The sequence below is a fragment of the Phodopus roborovskii genome, unplaced genomic scaffold (assembly GCF_943737965.1).
Source record: "Phodopus roborovskii unplaced genomic scaffold, PHOROB, whole genome shotgun sequence".
In the NCBI taxonomy this organism is placed as follows: domain Eukaryota; kingdom Metazoa; phylum Chordata; class Mammalia; order Rodentia; family Cricetidae; genus Phodopus; species Phodopus roborovskii.
The window spans coordinates 9,189,310-9,209,911 of NW_026126636.1; the positions used below are offsets into that span (position 1 = coordinate 9,189,310).

General features: G+C 53.1%; 1 protein-coding gene across 2 annotated transcripts; it reads right to left on the reverse strand.

Moving 5' to 3' along the window:
• Positions 1-7,001: 7,001 nt before the first annotated feature.
• On the reverse strand, positions 7,002-20,228 carry Plaur (plasminogen activator, urokinase receptor). 2 transcript variants are annotated; one of them, XM_051207362.1, is made up of 7 exons: positions 20,146-20,228; positions 18,136-18,246; positions 17,259-17,402; positions 10,529-10,684; positions 9,817-9,951; positions 8,153-8,299; positions 7,002-7,430 (listed from the first exon to the last, which is right to left on the reverse strand). In XM_051207362.1, exons 1-7 carry the CDS (start codon positions 20,195-20,197, stop codon positions 7,216-7,218), a joined length of 960 nt encoding a protein of 319 aa, XP_051063319.1. In that variant the 5' UTR covers positions 20,198-20,228; the 3' UTR covers positions 7,002-7,215. The 2 variants fall into 2 exon arrangements, with proteins under 2 accessions (XP_051063319.1, XP_051063320.1); XM_051207363.1 differs by lacking the exon at positions 7,002-7,430 and adding an exon at positions 7,522-7,702.
• Positions 20,229-20,602: the final 374 nt, after the last annotated feature.

Consider the following 20,602-nt stretch of genomic DNA (forward strand, 5'->3'; position numbering starts at 1 on the left):
TGCGGCAAAGGAATGTGGGCAGGTGAGCAGGAAAGAGTAAGAGGCTGGGCAATGGGTGGCTGGGCAGGTGTGGACTTCTCTGGGCAGGGCATAGAATGGGATCAGCTCCCTCCCTCTGGTCCTGACCGTGAAGCCTCAAGTTTCAACCTTGTTTCTCAGGGAGCGGCCCCCAGAATGCTAACCGGACTGGAAGGAAGTCTTAATCCTAGGCCCTGGGGAGGGAGAGGCCCCCGGGGTGACCTTTCAGGAGTGGCCTTCAGGCTTCGCACCTTCTCCCCACTGTTTGGTCCAGCCTGTCTGTGTTACTCTGCCATTCCGGTTCCTTTCCCCAACCTGGAGGCTGACACACCCCTCCAGACTTTGGTCCCTTCTCTCACTTGGGTGTGGGTTTCCCTGAGCCCGCTTCTGTGGACACCCAAAGGCCTGAAGCGAGTTTATGACCCAAAGGACCCAAAACAGTGAGAAACTGGCATGCGGGAGGCCGCTACCTCTCACAGGACTCAAGGACCACAGCTAAACTGGGGCCACGCATGCCACTTCTGAAAAGCTCTGCCTTTTTGTCTCCATCACTTCTAAGCTGTTGTATATCCAGGTCAACCGAGGGTCGTCATCACAGCACATTTCCTGTCCAGGACCCAGCTCCCAGCATCCTCTCTGTCCTCAGATCCTAAAACACCCATCAACTCCTGTGTCCCCTCTGTCCTCAGATCCTAAAACACCCATCAACTCCTGTGTCCCAGGGACCATGCCTCCCAGCATCCCGGATCTCTGACCTCAGGACCAATGCTCCCAGCATCGTATCTGGCTCGCAGCATCCTCTCCATCCTCCGGACCACAGCTCTCTACTCTGGCTCCAGATTCCCAGTCTCGGTTTACCACTTCCGGCTGGGGCCGGGGTGATCAAGCCAGTCCCCTCTGTGACTTGGGTGAATGAAGCTGAGACTGTTTTGGGGATACTTGTTCAGGGTGTATGAGCCTGTTTTCTGTTCTCAGAACATGACAGAGACTGAATGAGTTAGGAAGGAAGGTTTCTTTTGGCAAACAAACTCGGGGCTGCATCTGCTGATGGCCTTCCAGCTGAGAGTCCTCAGGGTGTCTGTCACATGGCGGGAGACTGGGAGCACACGTGTCTCTCCTGGTCTCCTTTTTAACCAGCTGTCAGTGTTCAATCATGAGGGCTCCACCCTGATGACTTCATTGATCCTAAGCAGCTCGGTGGATCCTCCCTGAGCACCATAGTTGGATTAGGTTGCCATCCTCTTAATGACTCACAAGGGATTAAATGTCTTGTGTGTGTGTGTGTGTGTGTGTGTGTGTTTGTGTGTTTCTGTCTGTGTGTATATCTGTGTGAATGTGTGTACATGCATGTGTTTCTGTGTGAATGTGTATTTGTGTGTGTATGTATATTTTGTGTGAATGTGTGCTTATGTGTGTATATGTGAATGTGTGTGTGTTTCTGTATGAATGTATGTGTTTCTCTGTGTGTCTGTGTGTCTGTTTGTCTTTCTTTTTTTCTTTTTCTAGAGGCTGTCCTGGAACTCGCTCTTGTAGACCAGGTGGATCTCGAACTCACAGAGATCTGCCTGCCTCTGCCTCCGCCTCCACCTCTGCCTCCGGAGTGCTGGGATTAAAGGTGTGTGCCTCCACTGCCCAGCAATGTGTGTGCTTCTGTGTGAATGTGTGTATTTCTGTGTGTGTGTGTGTTTGTGTTTCTGTGTGAATGTCTGTGTGTCTGTATGTGTCTGTGTGTGTATTCCCGTGTGTGGCAGCTGGAGGATAACCTTAGGTGTCAGTTCTGCTGGGGTGTGTCTTTTCTTCCCTTTGAGATAATCTCTCACTTGTCGGACACTCATCGAGTAGACAAGACTGCCCAGCCAACAAGCTCCAGGCTCCCTCCTGTCTCAGTCTCTTAGCCCCGGGATGAAAAGCATTCACTGCTGTGCCTGGCTATAGTTTTTACATGGGTTCTGGGACTCTGTCACAGACCCTCAAGCTTGCACACTGAGCACTTACTTAACTGAGTGATCCCGCTGGACTTTCAACACAGAAATTGTTGGCATGCGTTCAAGACCCACAAGGGGGCAGCTTATAGTGACCTTTCCCCTACACAAGTGGTGAGCTAACATCACTAACTGATATCTTCCTCCCTGGCTTGTGGCACTCTGGGAGAGAGACTGGCTTGGCACTCATCTGTCAGCTTCGCATCTAGCATGGGAGGGCAGGTCCCTTCAAAGCACTCTGTTCATAGGGTGAAGGAGAAATTATTCCAGTGGGCTGGGGACAAGGCTTTGGGGGGGGGTGGAGCGCTTACCCAGTAGGCACAGAACCCCATTGCTACCCCTAGCGCCACAGAAACCGGGCATGGTGGCTCACACCTGTATCCTCAGTGCTTAGGAAGAGCTAGGAGTTTAAGGCCAGTTTCCACTACATAGTTTGGGGCCAGTACAGCCTCCACAAGGCTCCATTTCAGTGAGGGAGGTGATCTTTTCTGAGTTTCCTTCAGTAGACTTCTTTGTTCAACTGTCTTTTTCTCCCCTCTGTCCAGCCTCACTGGTAATTCTAGCCCCAGGGCTATCTGCCAGCCATCTTCCAAGATGAGGGGGGCCATCCATTCTCAGGATAGACGGATGGCCAGGCCAGAGCTACAGGGCAATGGCTGTTGGATGGGTCCCCCACTTGGGGGAGTGTGTGTGTGTGTGTGTGTGTGTGTTCTCATACATGGAAGCCACAGGGGGCTGTCAGTCCCCTTGGAGCTGGAATTACAGGCATTGTAATACATGCCTGGCTTGTTACACGTGTTGTAGGACCTTGATGCTGTGTTCAGATTGACAGCAGCTACTCTTAACCACTGAGCCATCTTTCCATCCCTATCCTCCTCACGTCCTCCTCCTCCTCCCTGCCTCAACACATGCGAAGGGTCCCAGCTGGTAGCCCAGGTTTGATCTCAGATCTTACCTCTATCTCTTGGGTCCGGGGTGTCTCATTGCCCCAGACGGTTGCCACTTGCCTGTTCCTAAGCCAGTATTGATGGTGGTGGTGGTGCGGACGGTGGGGGGGTGGAATGAGATTGGCCCCTGTGGGTGAATATGTTTGAATACTTGGTCTCCAGTTGATGGGACTGTTTGGCCTTCTTGGAGGAGGTGTGTCGCTGGGGGTGAGCTTTGAGGGTTTGAAAGACTGGCACCATTTCCCCTTGGCTCTCTGCCTTGTGCCCATGACGATGTGAGCTCTCAGCTGTTCCTGTCACCATTCCTCTGTCCCTCCTCATGGACTCTAACTCTGACAAAAGCCCAATTAAAAACTTTAAAAAAATTTTTTTTTATTCCTTACATATATCTCGATTGCGGTTTCCCCTCACCTCCCCTATTCCCTACATCCACTCCTCCACCCAAAAGAGCAGGTCTCTCAGGGATTGCAAACAAACACAGTATAACAAATTACAAGACTGGGCACAAACCTTCATATCAAGGCTGGGCAAAGCAACCCAGTAGGAGAAAAAGGGCCCCAGGCGCAGGCAACAGAGCCAGAAACAGCTCCGCTCCGCTGTAAGGAGTCACATGAGAACACACGTAAGCAGAGGGCTTAGCTCAGACCCTATGAGACCTGTGAGCCCTTCGAGCCCTGCTCAGTTGATTCTGTGGGCTGCGTTCTCCTGGAGTCCTCAGCCTCTTGGCTCCCACCATCCTTCCTCCCCCTCTTTGGGGTTCCCCTGGCTCTGCCTAGTGGGTGTCTCTGCATCTGCTCCCAGCAGCTGCTGGAGGAAGCCTCTCTGATGACAGCTGGACTAAGCACCAACCTATGAGCCTAGCAGAATATCATTAGGATATCATTGCATTGGTAAAGGCTTTCTTTTATCCCTTGCTTTGGTCAAATTGTTTTTTTTTTTTTTTAATTTTTAAAATATTTATTGTTACTGAATTTTCATTGGCGTTTTGCCCGCATGTATGTCTGTCTGAGGATGTCAGATCTTGGAGTTACAGACAGCTGTGAGCTGCCGTGTGGGTGCTGGGAGTTGAACCTGGGTCCTGTGGAAGAGCAGCCAGTGCTCTTAACCACTGCATCTCTCCAGCCCCAGGCAAAGTGGTATCTTTTTTTCTAAATAATTTTTTAAATTTAAATTTGAAACAAGCTTGTTTTACATTTCAATCCCAGTTCCTGCACTCTCCCATCCTCCGCGGATCCCCCCACCAACACCCCAATCCCATCCCCTTTCTGCTCCCCAGGGAGGGTGAGGCCTTCTATGAGGGATCTTCAAAGTCTGTCATATCATTTGGAGCAGGGCCCAGGCCCTTCCCAGGCTGGGAAAGTGTCTAGGCTGGGAAAGTATCCCAAAGTCCATTCCTATACTAGGGATAAATACTGATCCATTACCAGAGGTCCCATTGACTGCCCAGGCCTCCTAACACCCGTGTTCGGGTAATCTGGGTCAGTGCTACGCTGGTTTCCCAGCTATCAGACTGGGGGCCATGAGCTCCTCTTTGTTCAGGTCAGTAGTTTCTGTGGGTTTCTCCAGCCCCAGGCCAAGTGTTTTATCACAGCAGTAGAAGCTCAATTAAGACAACGGCCAAGGGGCGGGTCTATGCTAATTGCATCAGAGAGGACCACAGGTCTCTGGTTAGTGGAGATCAGCCTTCTAGCAGAGGTGGGTGTCAGAGAGGCAGTTGCTGGACCCATTCCCTGGGGGAGGAAACATGGGCGGGGCATGGGGAACTGCTCGCCCCTCCCCCTTTGCCCCTTTCCACGAACAGCAGTGACCTTGCTCCAGTGTCTGAACCTCTCAGTAACCAGATGATACAAGGGTACGCGAGGCCAGTCAGGGGAATGAAACGCCAAGCAGGGGTTGTCCACTGATGTTCAAAGGCACGTTTTTCTTCGTTTCCCCAAAGAAATCCCCAGAGTAAATGCCTGGCACAGAGGCAGCCACCTTGAGTTCATGATGTATGCAAGCCTGGGCCATGTAGGATTCGGTGGGGAACTGCTGACTTCATCAAAGCAAGGGTTCCCCTAACTCACGACTGATTCTTATAGAGAAAATCGATTTCCTTTTTACTTTCAACCACGTTCAGTTGGGTGCAGTCTTGGCCCTGTGATTCATACAGAGATTTTGTGGAAGCAATACTGCTTGCCAACTAGAACCTTCTAAGTGGTGGGAACTTTTTCGGCTTTTTTTTTTCTTCACTTACTTCTTCCTACTTGTGGCAAGAACCCTCCCGCAGGCTCTGTTTCCTGGCTCCCAGATGAGTGGGCTGTACTTCGTGAGAACCTCAGATGGGAGTGACCTTCCCTGGCCCTAAGCAGAGGGGAGCCGTGGGCAGAACTGGCCTGGGTGGATCCTTAGCTAAAATGTGAGAACCTGGAAAAAGAAGGGATTCAAGTGTTTTTGGTCTTTAGCCCCATAGTAGGCGTATTTGTCTACTATGTGGGAAGTCCACGCAGGCAGTCTAGAGAAAGGAAAATGAAGGAAAGCTTGGGGGAAATGTGAGAGGGTTGGAGGCGGGGGGGGGGGGGGGGGGGGCGGCGAGAGAGCCAATGGGTGGGGGTGGAGGGGGTGGGGTGGGGTGGAGGGGGTGGGGTGGGGGGCACTGAAAGGGGAGAGAAGAGGCTGAGGGACTTTGAGGGCGGGGAGATGACTTAGCACATAGTGTTTGGCCTGCAAGCCTCTTACTTGAGTTGGACGCCCAGAACCCACATTAAAGAAACAAGCTGAGATGTGGGGACGCTCACTTGTAATTCCATCATGGTGGTGACTGGGGTGTCCCTGGGGCCTGATGACCAGCTAGCCTAGCCTACTCCAGGCCAGGGAGAAGTAAGGGTGTCAAAGCCCAGGTGGCCGCCGTCTGAGTAAAGGCACCCGAGGTGCACACAGGCACAGGCGCAGGAGGATGGAGGAGGGACAGAGTCTGCAGGAAGGAGCTTCCTCTGATTTTCACAGCTTTCAGGCTCCCAGGACTTTGCTTAGACTCTAACCTCCCTATATGATACCAGTTCCTGCTTAAGTTAGCACAAAGGGATCTTATCTCCTGCAGCCAAAGATCCTGGAAGATCAATTCAGGAGCTGGCGGCACCGAGGCCTAGAACAGGCTGTGGAACAGAGAAACGTGACCTTAGCCAGGGGACACCAGAGGGTGGCCATTTCTATCCTCTGAGTCCCACTGCAAGGCATCACGGGAGAGGAAGCCTTAGCCTCAATGTCTTTTTCAAGGCATCATGGTGACATTATCTTCAGTTTGAAACAGGAAGCAGCTGATGCAACATCATCTCCAGCTCTCTCTGTTGCAGGGCATCATGGGAAATACAGTCTTGGCTCAATTATTGTCATTTTTTTCTTGGAAGGCATTAGCAATAACATAGTCTGGGGGCTGAGATAGGGCTCTGCCGGTACAGCATTTGGTCCCAGAAATATGAGAGCCTGAGTTCAGATCCCTAGGACCCATGTAGAAAATCCAGACACAGTACCCATGTAACCTCAGTGCTCGTGACACAGGAAGATTCCTGGAGCTGGCTGGCCACCAGTACAGTCAAGCTGATGGGCTCAGGATTCAGTGGGAGACCCTGTCTCAAAACAGTGAGGTGAGGGGCTGGAGAGAGGGCTCAACAGTTAAGAGCAGTGGTTCTAAGAGGACCCGGGTTTAAATTCCCTGCAGTTCTAGTTCTAGGGGATCTAACATTCTCAGACATTCATGCAGGCAAAGCACCAACACATATAAAAATAAAAATAAATAAATCATTTAAAAAACAATAACAAAAAAAGAAAAAACCCAAAAAAACCAGTGAGTTGAAAAGGTGGGTGTGGTGGCTCACACCTTTAATCCAAGCACTGGGGAGGCAGAGGCAGGCAGATCTGTGAGTTTGAAGCCAGCCTGGTCTACCGAACGAGTTCCAGGACAGCCAGGGCTACATAGTGAGGCCCTGTCTTGGAACAAAATCAAAGAAAAAAGACCCCCCCCATTCATCTTCCCAAAGCTAAATATGACAGGAGCAGAAGAGAATCCCAGTCTTGCTCACTGGTATAAAAAAGTCTTTTATTTATATATATAATAAGTTAGAGGAATGACAATGATAATAATAACAATAGCAACCATAATATTAACTCAACCAAGAGCCCTTCTGCTGCCCGCAGCCCTTGTCCCACATCTCTTCCGGTTCTTGGAAAAACTGAGGCACACGAGGGAGGTCAAAAGTCCCTGGGTCCAGCCAGGGCTTGGGGCTCAGGACTCAGGTCCAGAGGAGGACGGTCAGGAGCAGGGAGACGATGAAGCCCAGATGAGCAGGGTCTGGCCTGGGGGCACCGCTGCTGGGACCATTACAGCCACTGCCATCACAGCACGAGGTGTTGGGGTGGTCCAGGAGGAAGGCGTCTGCCACATGGGAGCCTTGGCACCAGGAAGCCGTGGCGCAGCCTCTCATGGTGTAACTCCGGTTGGCCAGCACTGAGGAATAGCAGAGCCGGTTAGCCAGGAATTCTCAGAGACAAGCTTCGGGTGGTGGACGCCATAGCCACCTCCATTCCCCATGGCGGGAGCCAGGGACCCCTGGCAGTCCCTCACACTCACGCCAGGACTGTTTTCAGAGGAACGCTAAGATGTCATCTGGCCTTTCCGAGCTTCTGCGAGCACAGAGATACTTTTCCCAGAGAAACCCCAGGACATGTGATATTTGCAACAGGCTGAACACGAGAGCAGCCACGAGGACCAGATGTCTGCTATTAAAGCCAGACGGGAAGAGGGTTGCCACACCGTAAACAATGACAGTCCCCTCTTGCACTTTTTCATTATGAGAAACACAGGCTATTTTTCCCCCGTCACCAAAGCTATTATTTATGAGACCGGCTGTGGTGGCGCACACCTTTAATCCCAGCATTTGGAAGGCAGAGGCAGGCGGATTTCGGTGAGTTAGAGGCCAGCTTGGTCTACATAGATTCCAGGCTATCCAGGGCTACATAGTGAGACCCTGCATCAAAAATTATTTATGTTAAGGTGTAACGAAGTGGATTATTGTTGGTTTGACAGGGCCAAACCCTCTTATTGCAATTTGCCCTTCCTTTTCCATAGGAATATCCACCTGGGTTAGGTCCCGCCCATCTGCCAATCAGTCTGGTCAGCGCCCTGTGCCCCAATGGGTCGGTCCCCTTCCAGCTCTAACAGGACCTCACCATCTAAGCCGGTCGCCTCCAGGCACTGATTCATCGGTCCCCGGCAGTCAATGAGGGACATCTCTTTGGAGGAACACCCGTGGGTGCTGTTCCCTTCGCAGCTGTAACACTGGAAGCCATTCGGAGGCAAGTCCTGAAGATCCAGAACTTAAAGATAGAAGAAGAAAAAGACAAGGACCAAAGATGAGCATTGATACCATGCATCCATAGATCCATCGTTTGCCCACGGTCAGCCCGAGATGCTAGGGCGCCACCTGGTGGTCATGCGTGGGAACTACACTTTCTTTTGGGGTCTTGTTCTCTGGGATTGAGCCCCACCCATCCGGCTAGGCCCCATGGGGGACCCTAAGTATGTATTATGAAATGAGCCCTGCCTTCTCAGATTGACGTTGTTCACTGTGGCAGCCACTGGCCACTTGTGTTTCTAAAGGTTGAAATTAATTAGCGTTAACTATAATTCTAGAGCTGTTGAGATGTCTCAAGGCCGACTCAGATGACCTGAGTTCAATCCCCAGGCTCCACGTGGTGGAAAGAGAGAACTGACTCCTGAAAGTCGTCCTCTGGCTTCCACACATGGACCATGGCATGCTCATCTGTATGCATTAACGTACATACACACAAAATAAATGCAAACTTAAAAACCAAATGACGTGTGTGCAGCATGTAATTGTAGATGTCTGCAGAGCCCAGAAAAGAGCACTGGGTCCCTTGGAGCTGGGGTTAGAGGTGGCTCTGAGCTGCCCAACCACGGATGTTGGGACCTGAACCGAGGTTCGTATCCACTCTCCATGCTGGGCTACCTATCTCTTCAGCCCCAGTGCAGAAGACGTCTATTACTATGGAAACTCCTGTTGGGCAGAGAGAGTGTCTACAGTCCTAAGATTAAAGGCACTGCCCACCACACCTGGCTTTTCTGTTCATTTTCTGAGACAGAGTCTCATGTACCAGGCTACCTTTGAAATCCACCCTGTGGAGGATGAATTCAAACTTCCGAACCTTCTGCCTCTACCTCTGGAGTGCTGAGGCTGTTGTGGGTTCAAATAGAATAATGTTACGGGATAAGTTTAGGACTGAGACTGCTCAGTGGGTAAAGGGACTTGCTGCTAAGCCTGAGGACCCATCTAACACGTGCCAGGACCTGGCTCCCACGGGAATCAAAAGTAGGGTTTTGCATTATGTTAACATTAAAAAAATTATTTTAGTTTATGTGTATGAGTGTTTGGGTGTTGTCTATCATATGCATGCAGTTCCAAGCGAGTCCAGTAGAGGGCATCAGATCCCCTGGCCCTGTAGTACAGACATGAGCGGCCATGTGGGTGCTGGGAATCAAACCTGGGGTCCTTTGCAAGAGCAGCCCGTGCCCTTTGGCCTTAAGCTCATGCTGACTATGCTGGGTACCACAGTGGCCGGGGCAGCCTGGCTCTACCTTCTCTGGACTCACAGCTTTGTCACCAGACAGTTCTGACCCACGGTGGGCAGAGCTGGGGTGCGGTGGGAGCTGAGTGGGCTGCCTGTGCTGCACAGAGTGGCCCTGACCCGGTCTCAGGCCAGGGCTGGCTTCCGGGAAGAGGCGATACTTACGCTGCGACAATGGGGAGGACTTAGGAAAGAGAGATGGGTGGCTCTAGACAGAGCCAAAGCGTCCATCGCACCCTAACCCTCACCTGGGCCGCCATTGCAGTGGGTGGAGTTGCAGCATTTCAGGAAGTGGAAGGTGCGGTTGCTGTGGAAACCGGCTACGCCAGGGCACCCAGGAAGACTGCCACAGCCTTTGATGTAGTTCTCATTCTTCAAGCTCCCTGCAAGGGGCAGAGGTCAGGCCGTGGTAAGGAACTGATTGTGGGGTTGCCTCCTTGGGGACCCCTGTTTTATTAGAGGCCTCTTGTTATTATTATTTGGGCTAACTTCATCCCTAGGCAAAGGACTGTATTTCCATGCTCACTTTGCTGTATGATAAAGGAGGCCCATATGATACATTGAACTTCATGTGTTTGTGGGATTTCCAGAAGAAGCCTGGCATATGGACACCAGGTTTGGAACTCCGATAGCCGCATTGGGCCACAAAGCAGCCGTCAGAATGAACGCAATATGTAAGATGTGACTAGGCAACTGGATTCCTCGTCACTCTCAAGCTGACCCGGTGACGCTGGACTTGCAGTCACTGTGTGTGTGCATGCATGTGCGTGCATGTGTGTTCGCGTATGTGTGTCTGTGTACGCGTGCATGCGTGTATGTGTGTGTGTCTGTGTGTGTGTGTGCGTGCGTGTGCACGCGTGCATGTGAATTAAGTTGCCTCTTGCTTTGAGTTCCGGTATTTGGAGGTCTCTCTACATGGGTACAGCCCACAAGAGGCCATCCCTGTGGCCGAGAACTTACTTCCCATGCTCCCAAGGGTCACCACTTCAACACACTGCTCTCCAGGGTAGCGGCATTGCAGGCTCTGCTCCCGGCCCCTCTCACAGCTCTGATCCAAAGAGCTGCAGGACATACACTCAAGGTAACGGCCCCTGGGGAAGGCGACCCCTCGGGCTCCTAGGAAGAAAGGTAGGGGGTGGGTTGGAGGCCCAGCTCCTGCAGAGAACACCTCTCTGAACTGGAGGCAGTCAGTCACTAAGCCTACTTACCACAAGTCTTTCTAGACCTTCCCTGGCTGCCCCTCAATACCAGCCTCTGCCCTTGCCACACCCAGCTGCCCCTCCTCTCACATGGCCTCAGAAGGAAGGGCTTTAAAGTGCATCTAACCCAGCCCTCTGCTCAGAGTACTCTCATAGCTGCCCATTGCTCTCAGAAGAAAACCTAGGTTCCTGATTATGGCATTCAAGGCCCACTGAAGACTGGGCCCTGGCCACCCCTCCAGCCTCATCCCCGAGCAGCAGCCCCTCGCATTCTCTCTTCCCTACTGGCTTCCCAGTCTCAGAACATAGACCCGCTGGCCCCCGGATCTTCCCAAATTCTATTGTGTTTGTCTAGAACACCCTTTCTTTGCTCCTTGTCTTTCCTAACTCCTCCCCATTCTTTATCATTTTATTTATCACCTCCTCTAAGCAGGTGCTCTACCACCAAGGGGCTGTACCCCTGAGCCACGCCCCCAGCCCCTCACTGGGGGATTCTAGGCAGGGGCTCTACCACTGAGCCACGCCCCCAGCCCCTCACTGGGGGATTCTAGGCAGGGGCTCTACCACTGAGCCACGCCCCCAGCCCCTCACTGGGGGATTCTAGGCAGGGGCTCTACCCCTGAGCCACGCCCCCAGCCCCTCATTAGGGAATCCTCCTGTCCCATTCTCCCAAGTGGTTCTCTCCACTGGCATCACCATGGCAGGTAAATCACTTGTGAGAATGGAGAAAGATTTGTGAATGAGCAATGAGGAAAAAAAAAAAAAAAAAGAGTAAGAGGATTCCTGAAGATCACATGACCCACATTCAGAAGTGCATGGGAAGAAGTGTTCAAAAAGGAACTCCCCCACCCCCCAGATTTTGGGGCAGCCAGTGTGGCTGTGCTGGAAATTTGGGTTTTTTCTGAGACCCAGTCTCACTATGTACCCCAGGCTAGCTTCAAACTGTCAATCTTCCAGCCTCAGCTACCAAAGTCTAGGGGTTACAGGAATGTTCCACAGTGCCTGGAGGAAAATCTGCTTTTGGTTTTCATGGATGTTTGTGGGAAGGAGCGGGCTATGGGCCTTTTAGGCATTTTCCTTGAACAAGATAGATTTGGCTCTTGGGGGAATGATTCACCTAATTGCCTTGAGCCTGCCAGTGGGCTGCCTCGGCTCAGACACAGCTCCAATCTCCTGGGTCAGGAAGGAGAGGCTGTGCCAGGCTGGAGGATGGTGTGAGCCAAAGCCCAGGCAAAGGGTGACATGGTGTTTCCAGGGAAAAGCAACTGGACCAGTTGGCCTAGGCTAGAAGCTTTGGGCAAAATAACAAAGTTATCATGGATCAATCAAGTGAAGCTTTGATCTTCCGGGTCATTCATTCGTGGGTGATAATTGGGACTGCAAGGCAGACCATCCAAGAAGTAAAGGCGAAGGTAAGATTGTGCTATTTTTGATGAAATAGCTGGAGATAAAGGATTCTGATTATACTCGATAGTAGAGCCCCAGCCTAGAATCCCCCAGTGAGGGGCCAGGGGCATGGCTCAGTGGTAGAGCTTCTGCCTAGAATCCCCCAGTGAGGGGCTGGGGCGTGGCTCAGTGCTAGAGCCCCTGCCTAGAATCCCCCAGTGAGGGGCTGGGGTGTGGCTCAGGGGTAGAGCCCCTGCCTAGAATCCCCCAGTGAGGGGCTGGGGTGTGGCTCAGGGGTAGAGCCCCTGCCTAGAATCCCCCAGTGAGGGGCTGGGGTGTGGCTCAGGGGTAGAGCCCCTGCCTAGAATCCCCCAGTGAGGGGCTGGGGGCGTGGCTCAGTGTTAGAGCCCCTGCCTAGAATCCCCCAGTGAGGGGCTGGGGTGTGGCTCAGTGGTAGAGCCCCTGCCTAGAATCCCCCAGTGAGGGGCTGGGGGCGTGGCTCAGTGGTAGAGCCCCTGCCTAGAATCCCCCAGTGAGGGGCTGGGGGCGTGGCTCAGGGGTAGAGCCCCTGCCTAGAATCCCCCAGTGAGGGGCTGGGGTGTGGCTCAGTGGTAGAGCCCCTGCCTAGAATCCCCCAGTGAGGGGCTGGGGTGTGGCTCAGGGGTGGAGCACCTGCCTAGAATCCCCCAGTGAGGGGCTGGGGGCGTGGCTCAGGGGTAGAGCCCCTGCCTAGAATCCCCCAGTGAGGGGCTGGGGCGTGGCTCAGGGGTAGAGCCCCTGCCTAGAATCCCCCAGTGAGGGGCTGGGGTGTGGCTCAGTGGTGGAGCCCCTGCCTAGAATCCCCCAGTGAGGGGCAGGGGGTGTAGCCATGCAGTACGGAGAAGACCCTCGCTTGCATTTTCAGTACTAAAAAGCAAATGTCTAACATGCAGACGTATGTGCTCAGTTGCCTGTTGGATCTCCTGGCATCACACTCCTGAGTCTCCACCTGCCTCTGCCATGGTTTATGTGTAGTTTGTCTCCCTGAGGGTCATGGGTTGAAAGCTTGGTCTTCGGAGTGGCAGAGTGAAGGGGAGGGGCCTACGGCAGGGAGCTAGAGGGAGCCGCCCAGTCATTCACAGCATTGCTTTAGGAAGGGATTAATTAGTACATTAGCTTTGGAAGGGACTCTGAGTTGACTCCCAGGAGAGCAAGCTGTTTTTTCATTTTTTCCCTTCATTTTATTTTATGTGCATGGGTCTTTGCCTGCACTTACGGCTGTGCACCATGTGCATGCAGTACCAGCAGAGGCCAAGAGAGGGCGGTAGAGCCCCTCCAGAACTGGAGCTACAGACCTGCCATCTGCCTGGTGTAGATGCTGGGAACTGAACCTGGGTCCTCTGAAAGACAGCCAGTGCTTTAACCACTGGGCCATCCCAGACTGTGGTCTCCTGTGTTTTGAATTCTCCATCAGTATATAGCTGAGAGGTAATGGGGTTTGGGGTTGCGTGTAGCGTGCGTGCATGCGTGTGTGTTGGGGAAGAGCTCCGGCCAGAGCCAGCAGTACGCTGTGTGGATTTCCCATTTCTCAAAATTTATTTGGGTTGTTCTTATTTTATTGTTTTTCAAGAGTAAGTCTTACTCTGCAGTCTGGAACCTGCTAAGTACACCAGGCTGGCCTGGAATTTGTGGAAATCCTTCTACTGTATCCTCCCACGCCCTGGGATTATAGGTGTGTGCCACCATGCCAGGCTGTAGCTCTTTTCTTTACTGATCAGTCGGTGCCTGCTGAACAAACATGAGGTCCCAAATTTGATCCCCAGAACTAATTACAGTTGCACAGGCCTGTAATCCGTGTTGGGGGGGGCAGAGTTGGGAGGGTGCCTCGGGCTTGCTGGCTGCCAGGCTGTCTTCAGGCCTACTGAGGCACTCTCTGAAGTGAATGACAGAGCAGGACACTCCATCTTTCTCTGGCCTCTTTGTGCGTACACATGCACGCACGCACGAATACACACACACACATATGCTCACACATGCCCACAGGTACACATACGCATGTACACAAGCACACACATGGGCACACATAAGTACACATAAGCATACACGTGTGCACACATACATGCTAACACATACACCCACACACATATGCTCACACATGCGTGCACGCACACACATAAGCACACACGCAGCTCTAAATTATTTTTTTTTCTGTCCCTTTATATCAATCAATGCTTGTTCTAGAACTCGGCATCTTCCTCACCCAGCTTCCCAACTGCTTCGCTCATAGGCAATCACAGCCATGCTCAGCTCCCGGAAGGGCTGGTCTGTTTCAGCCCTGCCTTCACCTCCTAGCTGGGGTATGGGTGGGGCCTCTGAAATGGCTACCTGTACCTCTCCAGGTTGTGTCCCCAGGAAGCTCAAGTCACTGCTGCTGGGACACCTCACCTCTGCATGTACACTTGCAAAGAACTGGAGGAGAAATCATCTCCAAATCAGGGGACCCGCCCCTCCCAGCCACGCCCTGCAGCCTCAATCTCAAGGCCCTCTCTCTCCCCATGGCTGTCTCCCTTTCACAGCCCTGAGTCGCTGAGTCGGAATGTGGCTCACCTGCGAAACTCTGTGCCTGGCTTCTCTCTTCCAAGAATCAAGGGGCCCCAAGTTCCTTCCTCTGCCTCTTAGTGCTCTTCCGAGACTTCCTGTCATCTGTCCAGCTTTATAGCTGTCGCCCGCAGAAGCATTGCACTGACATAGGGGATTCCATCCCACAAGGAAAGAAGCTTCTATGCCCGGCCACGCACGCACGCACGCACGCACGCACGCACGCACGCATCACTGAGGTCTCCTTTTCTACCTGCCAAAGCTCTGCCCTCCCCTCCCCACCCCCGCGTCTGGCTACCCTTCTCGTGGACAACCTCACCCATCCCCCACTCATCCATGTTCATTTCCCTTCATACTCTAGCTTGCCTCGAATCTGTCTCCCATGCTAAGGGCAGAATCATTTGTCAAAAAATAGAAGTGGGAGGTGATTAAAAAAAAAAATAGAAAAAAGAGTCTAGGTACTTGGTGTAGTTGGTAGAGTGCTCGCCTAGCATGCACAAAGCTCTGTGTCCCATCTCCAACGCCAAATAAAGCCTGTGTGATTGGTGCACATCTGGGAACCCTGCACTCAGGAGGTGGAGGCAGGAGGACCGGGCATCAAGGCCACCCATGGCCACATGGCAAGTTCAATGCCAGAGAGGGCCATCCAAGAAACAAAAAAGCCAGCTGTGGCAGCGTAAGCCTTGAATCTCCCCATGGAGACAGAGGAGGGTGGATTTGAGTTTGAGGCCAGCCTGGTCTACATAGTGAGTTCCAGACAGCCAGGGCTCCATAACAGAGAGACCCTGTCTCATAAAAACAAAAACAAAGACTGCGTTGGTGGCCCACGCCTTTAACCCCAGCACCTGGGAGGCAGAGGATCTATGTGAGTTGGAGGCCATCCTGGTCTACAAAGATACAAAGAGAAGCTCTGTCTCAACAGACCAAAAACAAAAACAAAATCAAACTAATAAACAAGCAAACGAAACTCAGGGTCATCAGGATGGCTCATCGGGTAAGGGTGCTTGGAGCCGAACCTGAAGACCAGAGTTAAGGACTCAGGACCCACACAGTAGAATGAGAGGATCAACTCCCACAACGTGTCCTTTGAGCTTCACGTGTAACATGACAAGCATGCACACACACGCGCAGGCACACATACGGAAACTACATGTACAAGACTCAGCCTTGCACCAGATGATGGTTTGTAGGTTAGGACGGAGGAAGAGACAACCCCAGCACAAAGGCAGTCTCTACCCTCATGAGGATCCTGGGACACAGGCCCTTAGTAATCAATTTCTACCCAGAGCCAGACCCCTCAGGAAGAGCATCGGGCAAGGAACCCTGCTCCTTCCTCATCCTCCCTGGCCTTCTCTGTGTGCACTTGGACCCCTGACCACAGCCTAAAGCTGTGGGAACTTCTTTCTCTCAAGCTCTCTCCATACTTTCCATGTCAAGCATCATCCTTTCTATTTTATTTTTTAAGGTTGTTGGAGACAATAAAAAGATATTACACATGCTAGGCAGGGGCTCTACCACTGAGCCACACCCCAGCCCCTCCCTGGGGGATTCTAGGCAGGGCTCTACCACTGAGCCACATCCCAGCCCCTCCCTGGGGGATTCTAGGCAGGGGCTCTACCACTGAGCCACACCAGCAGCCCCTCACTGGGGGATTCTAGGCAGGGGCTCTACCACTGAGCCACGCCCCCAGCCCCTCACTGGGGGATTCTAGGCAGGGGCTCCACCACTGAGCCACACCCCCAGCTCCTCACTGGGGGATTCTAGGCAGGGGCTCCACCACTGAGCCACACCCCAGCCCCTCACTGGGGGATTCTAGGCAGGGGCTCTACCACTGAGCCACACCCCTAGCCCTACTTTTTTATATTAAAAAATTTTTGATGTATTACTATTATTATGACTATAGTGATGTGTGTGTAGGTCACAGAGCTACTTTGTAGAGAGTCAGTTCCCTTCTTCCACATTCAGGGATTGAACTCAGGTCTCAAGGTCTGAGCACCAACCACCTTTACCCAAGGAGCCATCTCCCTGGTCCTTTCTAGTTTTTAGTTTGAGACAGAACCTGAGGCATCCCAATTGACCTTCACCTTATAATCTTCCTGCCTCAGCCTCCTGAGCAGCTCGGGTAACAGGCAAGCTCCATCAAGCCTGGAGGATGTACTGTTTTATACAGGACAGTCGCGCTTGATACCCCACAGCCCAGGGATGATTTTATAGTGCAGAGAGGGCTAAGTGTGGCAGCTCAAAGCCGTAATCCCAGGCCCCGGGAAGCTGAGGCAGGAGGATCTCCCTGTTCAGCCATCCTGGGCTACATAGTGTGATTTTGTCTCAACCGAACAAAGCAAGTAGGCGTGAGGATATTTCGAGATGGGGAGGGAGATGACCTGGGGGACAGTGCTGGGGACAAGGACACTGGGCGATGGATGAGCAGGGCACTGGAGTAAGGAACGGACTTGGCTCTGGGGTGCTGGAGGAGGTCTGGGTTAGAATCGGGGCTTTGGCACGTGGTGGCGAGGACACCGACTACTCACCAGGCCTCGGCCTGTTGCAGACGTCCGTGGCACACATGACCTCGGCCAGGCTGATGATCTTCGAGTTCACACGGTAGCTCATGGTCCTGTTGGTCCTCTCGTAATTGGCGCAGTCTGTCATCACCACCTCCAGTTCACCATTGTCTGTGAGGAAGACAGCTTTAGTCCTCGCGGGTCCCCAGTCTCCGCCAGCCCGGGCCACTCAAGGTCACAGAGACACTCCTTGTTGGCCTTTCTTCTTGCTTGGGCTGACTCTGTTATTTTCTAGAATCATCTTCCCCCTCCCTCGTACACATCATTTAGATTTTCTGGATCCATCTGCAACTCTCTCCTAAGGTGAATGAAACCAGCACGGAGATGCCTCAATAGGAAGAAAAACAAAACAAAACAAAAACTAACGTTTTGGAGACAGGGTCTTGCTATGTAGCCCAGATTGGTTTGGGGCCCCCGATCCTCCTACTCAACCTCCCCAGTACTAGGGTTACAGGTGTGTACCTAAGTGCCCGACTTTTTAGTAGCAGGTGTCTCAACCTGCTCAGCTGTCTCTGTAGCCTTGTCTCAGACAGCAATTTTTTGTTTTGGTTTGTTTTGGTTTTTGGGTTTTCAAGACAGGGTTTCTCTGTGTAGCCCTGGCTGTCCTGGAACTCGCTCTGTAGACCAGGCTGCCTTTGAACTCACAAAGATCCACCTGCCTCTGCCTCCCAAGTGCTGGGATTAAAGGCATGGGCCACCCCGGCAAAGCAGGGGTCTGGGCTGTTTCTCTGGCCTCATTAGATGTTTAAATGTCCGTATTTCCTTACTATCTGGATAGAGAAGGTTTGTGGCCTATTGTTTCCTATTTTCTTGGTGGTGGTGGTGGTGGTGGGACCGACCTTACCTTCCCATTCACGAAGCACCGTGGTCTTGCAAAGATCCTGGCCCAGGGCACACTCCTTCACCAAGCAGTTCTGGTTGTCCTTACATTGCATGCATCGCAGGCCTTGGGAGACTGCGAGGATTGGAGAGGTGGTCAGCAGGGCCAGAGCCAGGGTCTGCTCGCACTCCACCATGCTGCCAAACTGGTCTCTAGGCCTGGTCCCCTCAGATTCGTCATCATGTGCAGCTGCCCTTGGCGCATTCTCTCTCTAGTCCAAGCTGTCTTCAAACTCACAGCATTTCTCCTGCCTGACTCAGCCTCCCGTGCGCATCACCTGCTGTTCGTCTTCCATCCTCCATACCCGGTCTTGGTCAGTTCTATTCTGTGGTCTCTTATCCACTCGAGCCCCAGATGCCACCTCCTTTTGTAGATTCTCTTCAACGCTCTCCAATGCCTAAGCTCATGCAGCTCTAACCCCGCCCATCAGCCCTCCAAGACAGCTTCAACCGGGGTGACCTCCAATAGCCTTCTCTCTCCCCTCCCCAACACCTAGGTTCTAGCCCCGCCCTTTAGCTCCACCCTCACCCAGGCGTTAGTCCCGCCCCACAAGTCCTGCCAGTCTTTCTTCTCTAGCCCCGCCCCTTATTCTAGCCCCGCCCCGGCTTCCATAGCCCTGCTTCAGGCTCTCATCTCTACTGTAGCCCCGCCCTTGACTCTTCCCCTAAATTCTTTTCCTACCTTTATATGATTTCATTGAATATTTTTGAAAAGGTCTCACTACGCATGTCTAGTCCGGAGCCCTATGAAAACTAGGCTGGCCTTGAATGCAGAGATCCACCTGCCTCGGATTAAGGGTTTTTCCCACCACGATCTGCTCTATTCTTGGTAGACTAGCCCGCCCGGGACTTCACTTTAGTATCATGGACCAGTGGTTCTCAACCTTCCTAATGCTGCAACCCTTTAATACAGCTCCTCGTGTTGTGGTCCCCGCCCCCCAACCCTAACATTATTTTCGTTGCTACTCCATAACTGTAATTTTGCTACTGCTATGGATCGCAATTGTCTGCGTTTTCCGATGACCTTATGCGACCCCTCAAAGAGTTCGCGACCCAGAGGTTGAGAAGCACTGCCACAGACCCACCACAGCCTTTCCCTGGCCCCGCCCCAGGCTCGGAGCCACTCCTCCTCCCCAAGCTCGTGGCCCCGCTCGCAGACATCAAAGGTTCTAATCTGGACCCCAGCTCTGGATCCATCCCTATTTCCAAGGTGCGTTCCAGGAACAGAAAGGCTAAGTAACTGTCCCAAACCACACAGCCCGCTCTGCCCCCAGGTGGCAGCTGCACTCCTGGCTCCTCTCCGCGGCGCTGTCCTCCCCGGGCTCTATTGCACAGAAAGAGCGCCCTGTCTGCGCCCCGCGAGGTCCCGTCTGCAACTCAGAGCTGTTCTCCTCTGAGCCAGGTCCGGTTTCTACGCGAACAGCCCCTCCCCTTTGTGCCCGCACCCGTACCCCTCTAGCTCCCTGACCACCCGGGCCTCCCGCGGAGGTCCCCTTCCCACCCCATTACTCATCCCCGGCCACCCGCGGACTGGAGGGTTATTCACCGCGCCAAACCCTGACTCAATCCCTTCTCCATTTCCTGGGCTTTCTCAACACCATTTCCCCCCACATTTCCTGGAGGAAGCAGGTGAAGAAGTAGCAAAAGCCAAACGTCGGGCCCTGGGTCCGCTAGAAATGTTGGGGAGCCGATCTCTCTCCTACCCCAAAGCGGGATCGCACCGAATCGATTGCACTGCGGAAAGCTGCCCGCGGGGGCCACATGCCCAAGTCATTCCACCGCTGGCTGTGCAGTTTGACTTTGCAGGGAAGCCTGGGACCGCGCCAGGGATCGGTTTTCCAAATGTGTGCCCGCGGGCGTCTGAAAGCGCCACGTGGGGCTGGAGAACACACCCCGAGAGTGGTTGGATGGGAAGGGTTGGGTGCTGGGCTCTGCTCCCCCTAACTCACCCCGGCTGTCACCACCCAGCCCTTACCTGGGACGCAGGCCGTGAGCAGCAGCAGCAGCAGCCTCCTCCCGAGGCCCATGCTAGCGTCTGGGTGGGTCTCCCTCCACCTCTGCTCTAGTCTGAGCGCTGGGAAAGAGACAGTTTTGTGGCCCCAGGGCTCCGCCCACCGTTTGCTTAAGAGTGAGTCAGCCCTCAGCCCGGGTTGTGTGGGAGCCTCCCCTTCCTCCTCCCTAGCCCACTAAGCTACCCTTCCCAGGAGGCCTGACTCGGGGTCTCTGAGGCCACAACCCTGTCATCTCCTGGCTGGGTTCAAATCCCAGGTCTCCTTGGGCAGTTGAATGCAGCTAAGTGGTCTTGCTAAGTAGCCCAGGCTAGCCTGGGACTCAGGAGCCTCCTGCCTCAGCCTCCCCAGTGCTGGGTGTTACCATCCTGTGCCCAGGCAGAGCAATTTGTGCGGGGGTGGGGTGGGAGGGACATGTAGAAC

Bases quoted from the DNA above. Each gene is read 5' to 3' on its own strand.
- Plaur (XM_051207362.1), bottom strand. From the start codon at position 20,197: ATGGGCCTCGGGAGGAGGCTGCTGCTGCTGCTGCTCACGGCCTGCGTC. The intron at 18,247-20,145 runs GTAAGGGCTGGG...CAATCCTCGCAG, and splicing joins GCTCACGGCCTGCGTCCCAG to TCTCCCAAGGCCTGCGATGC. The intron at 17,403-18,135 runs GTAAGGTCGGTC...TCTTCCTCACAG, and splicing joins GGTGCTTCGTGAATGGGAAG to ACAATGGTGAACTGGAGGTG.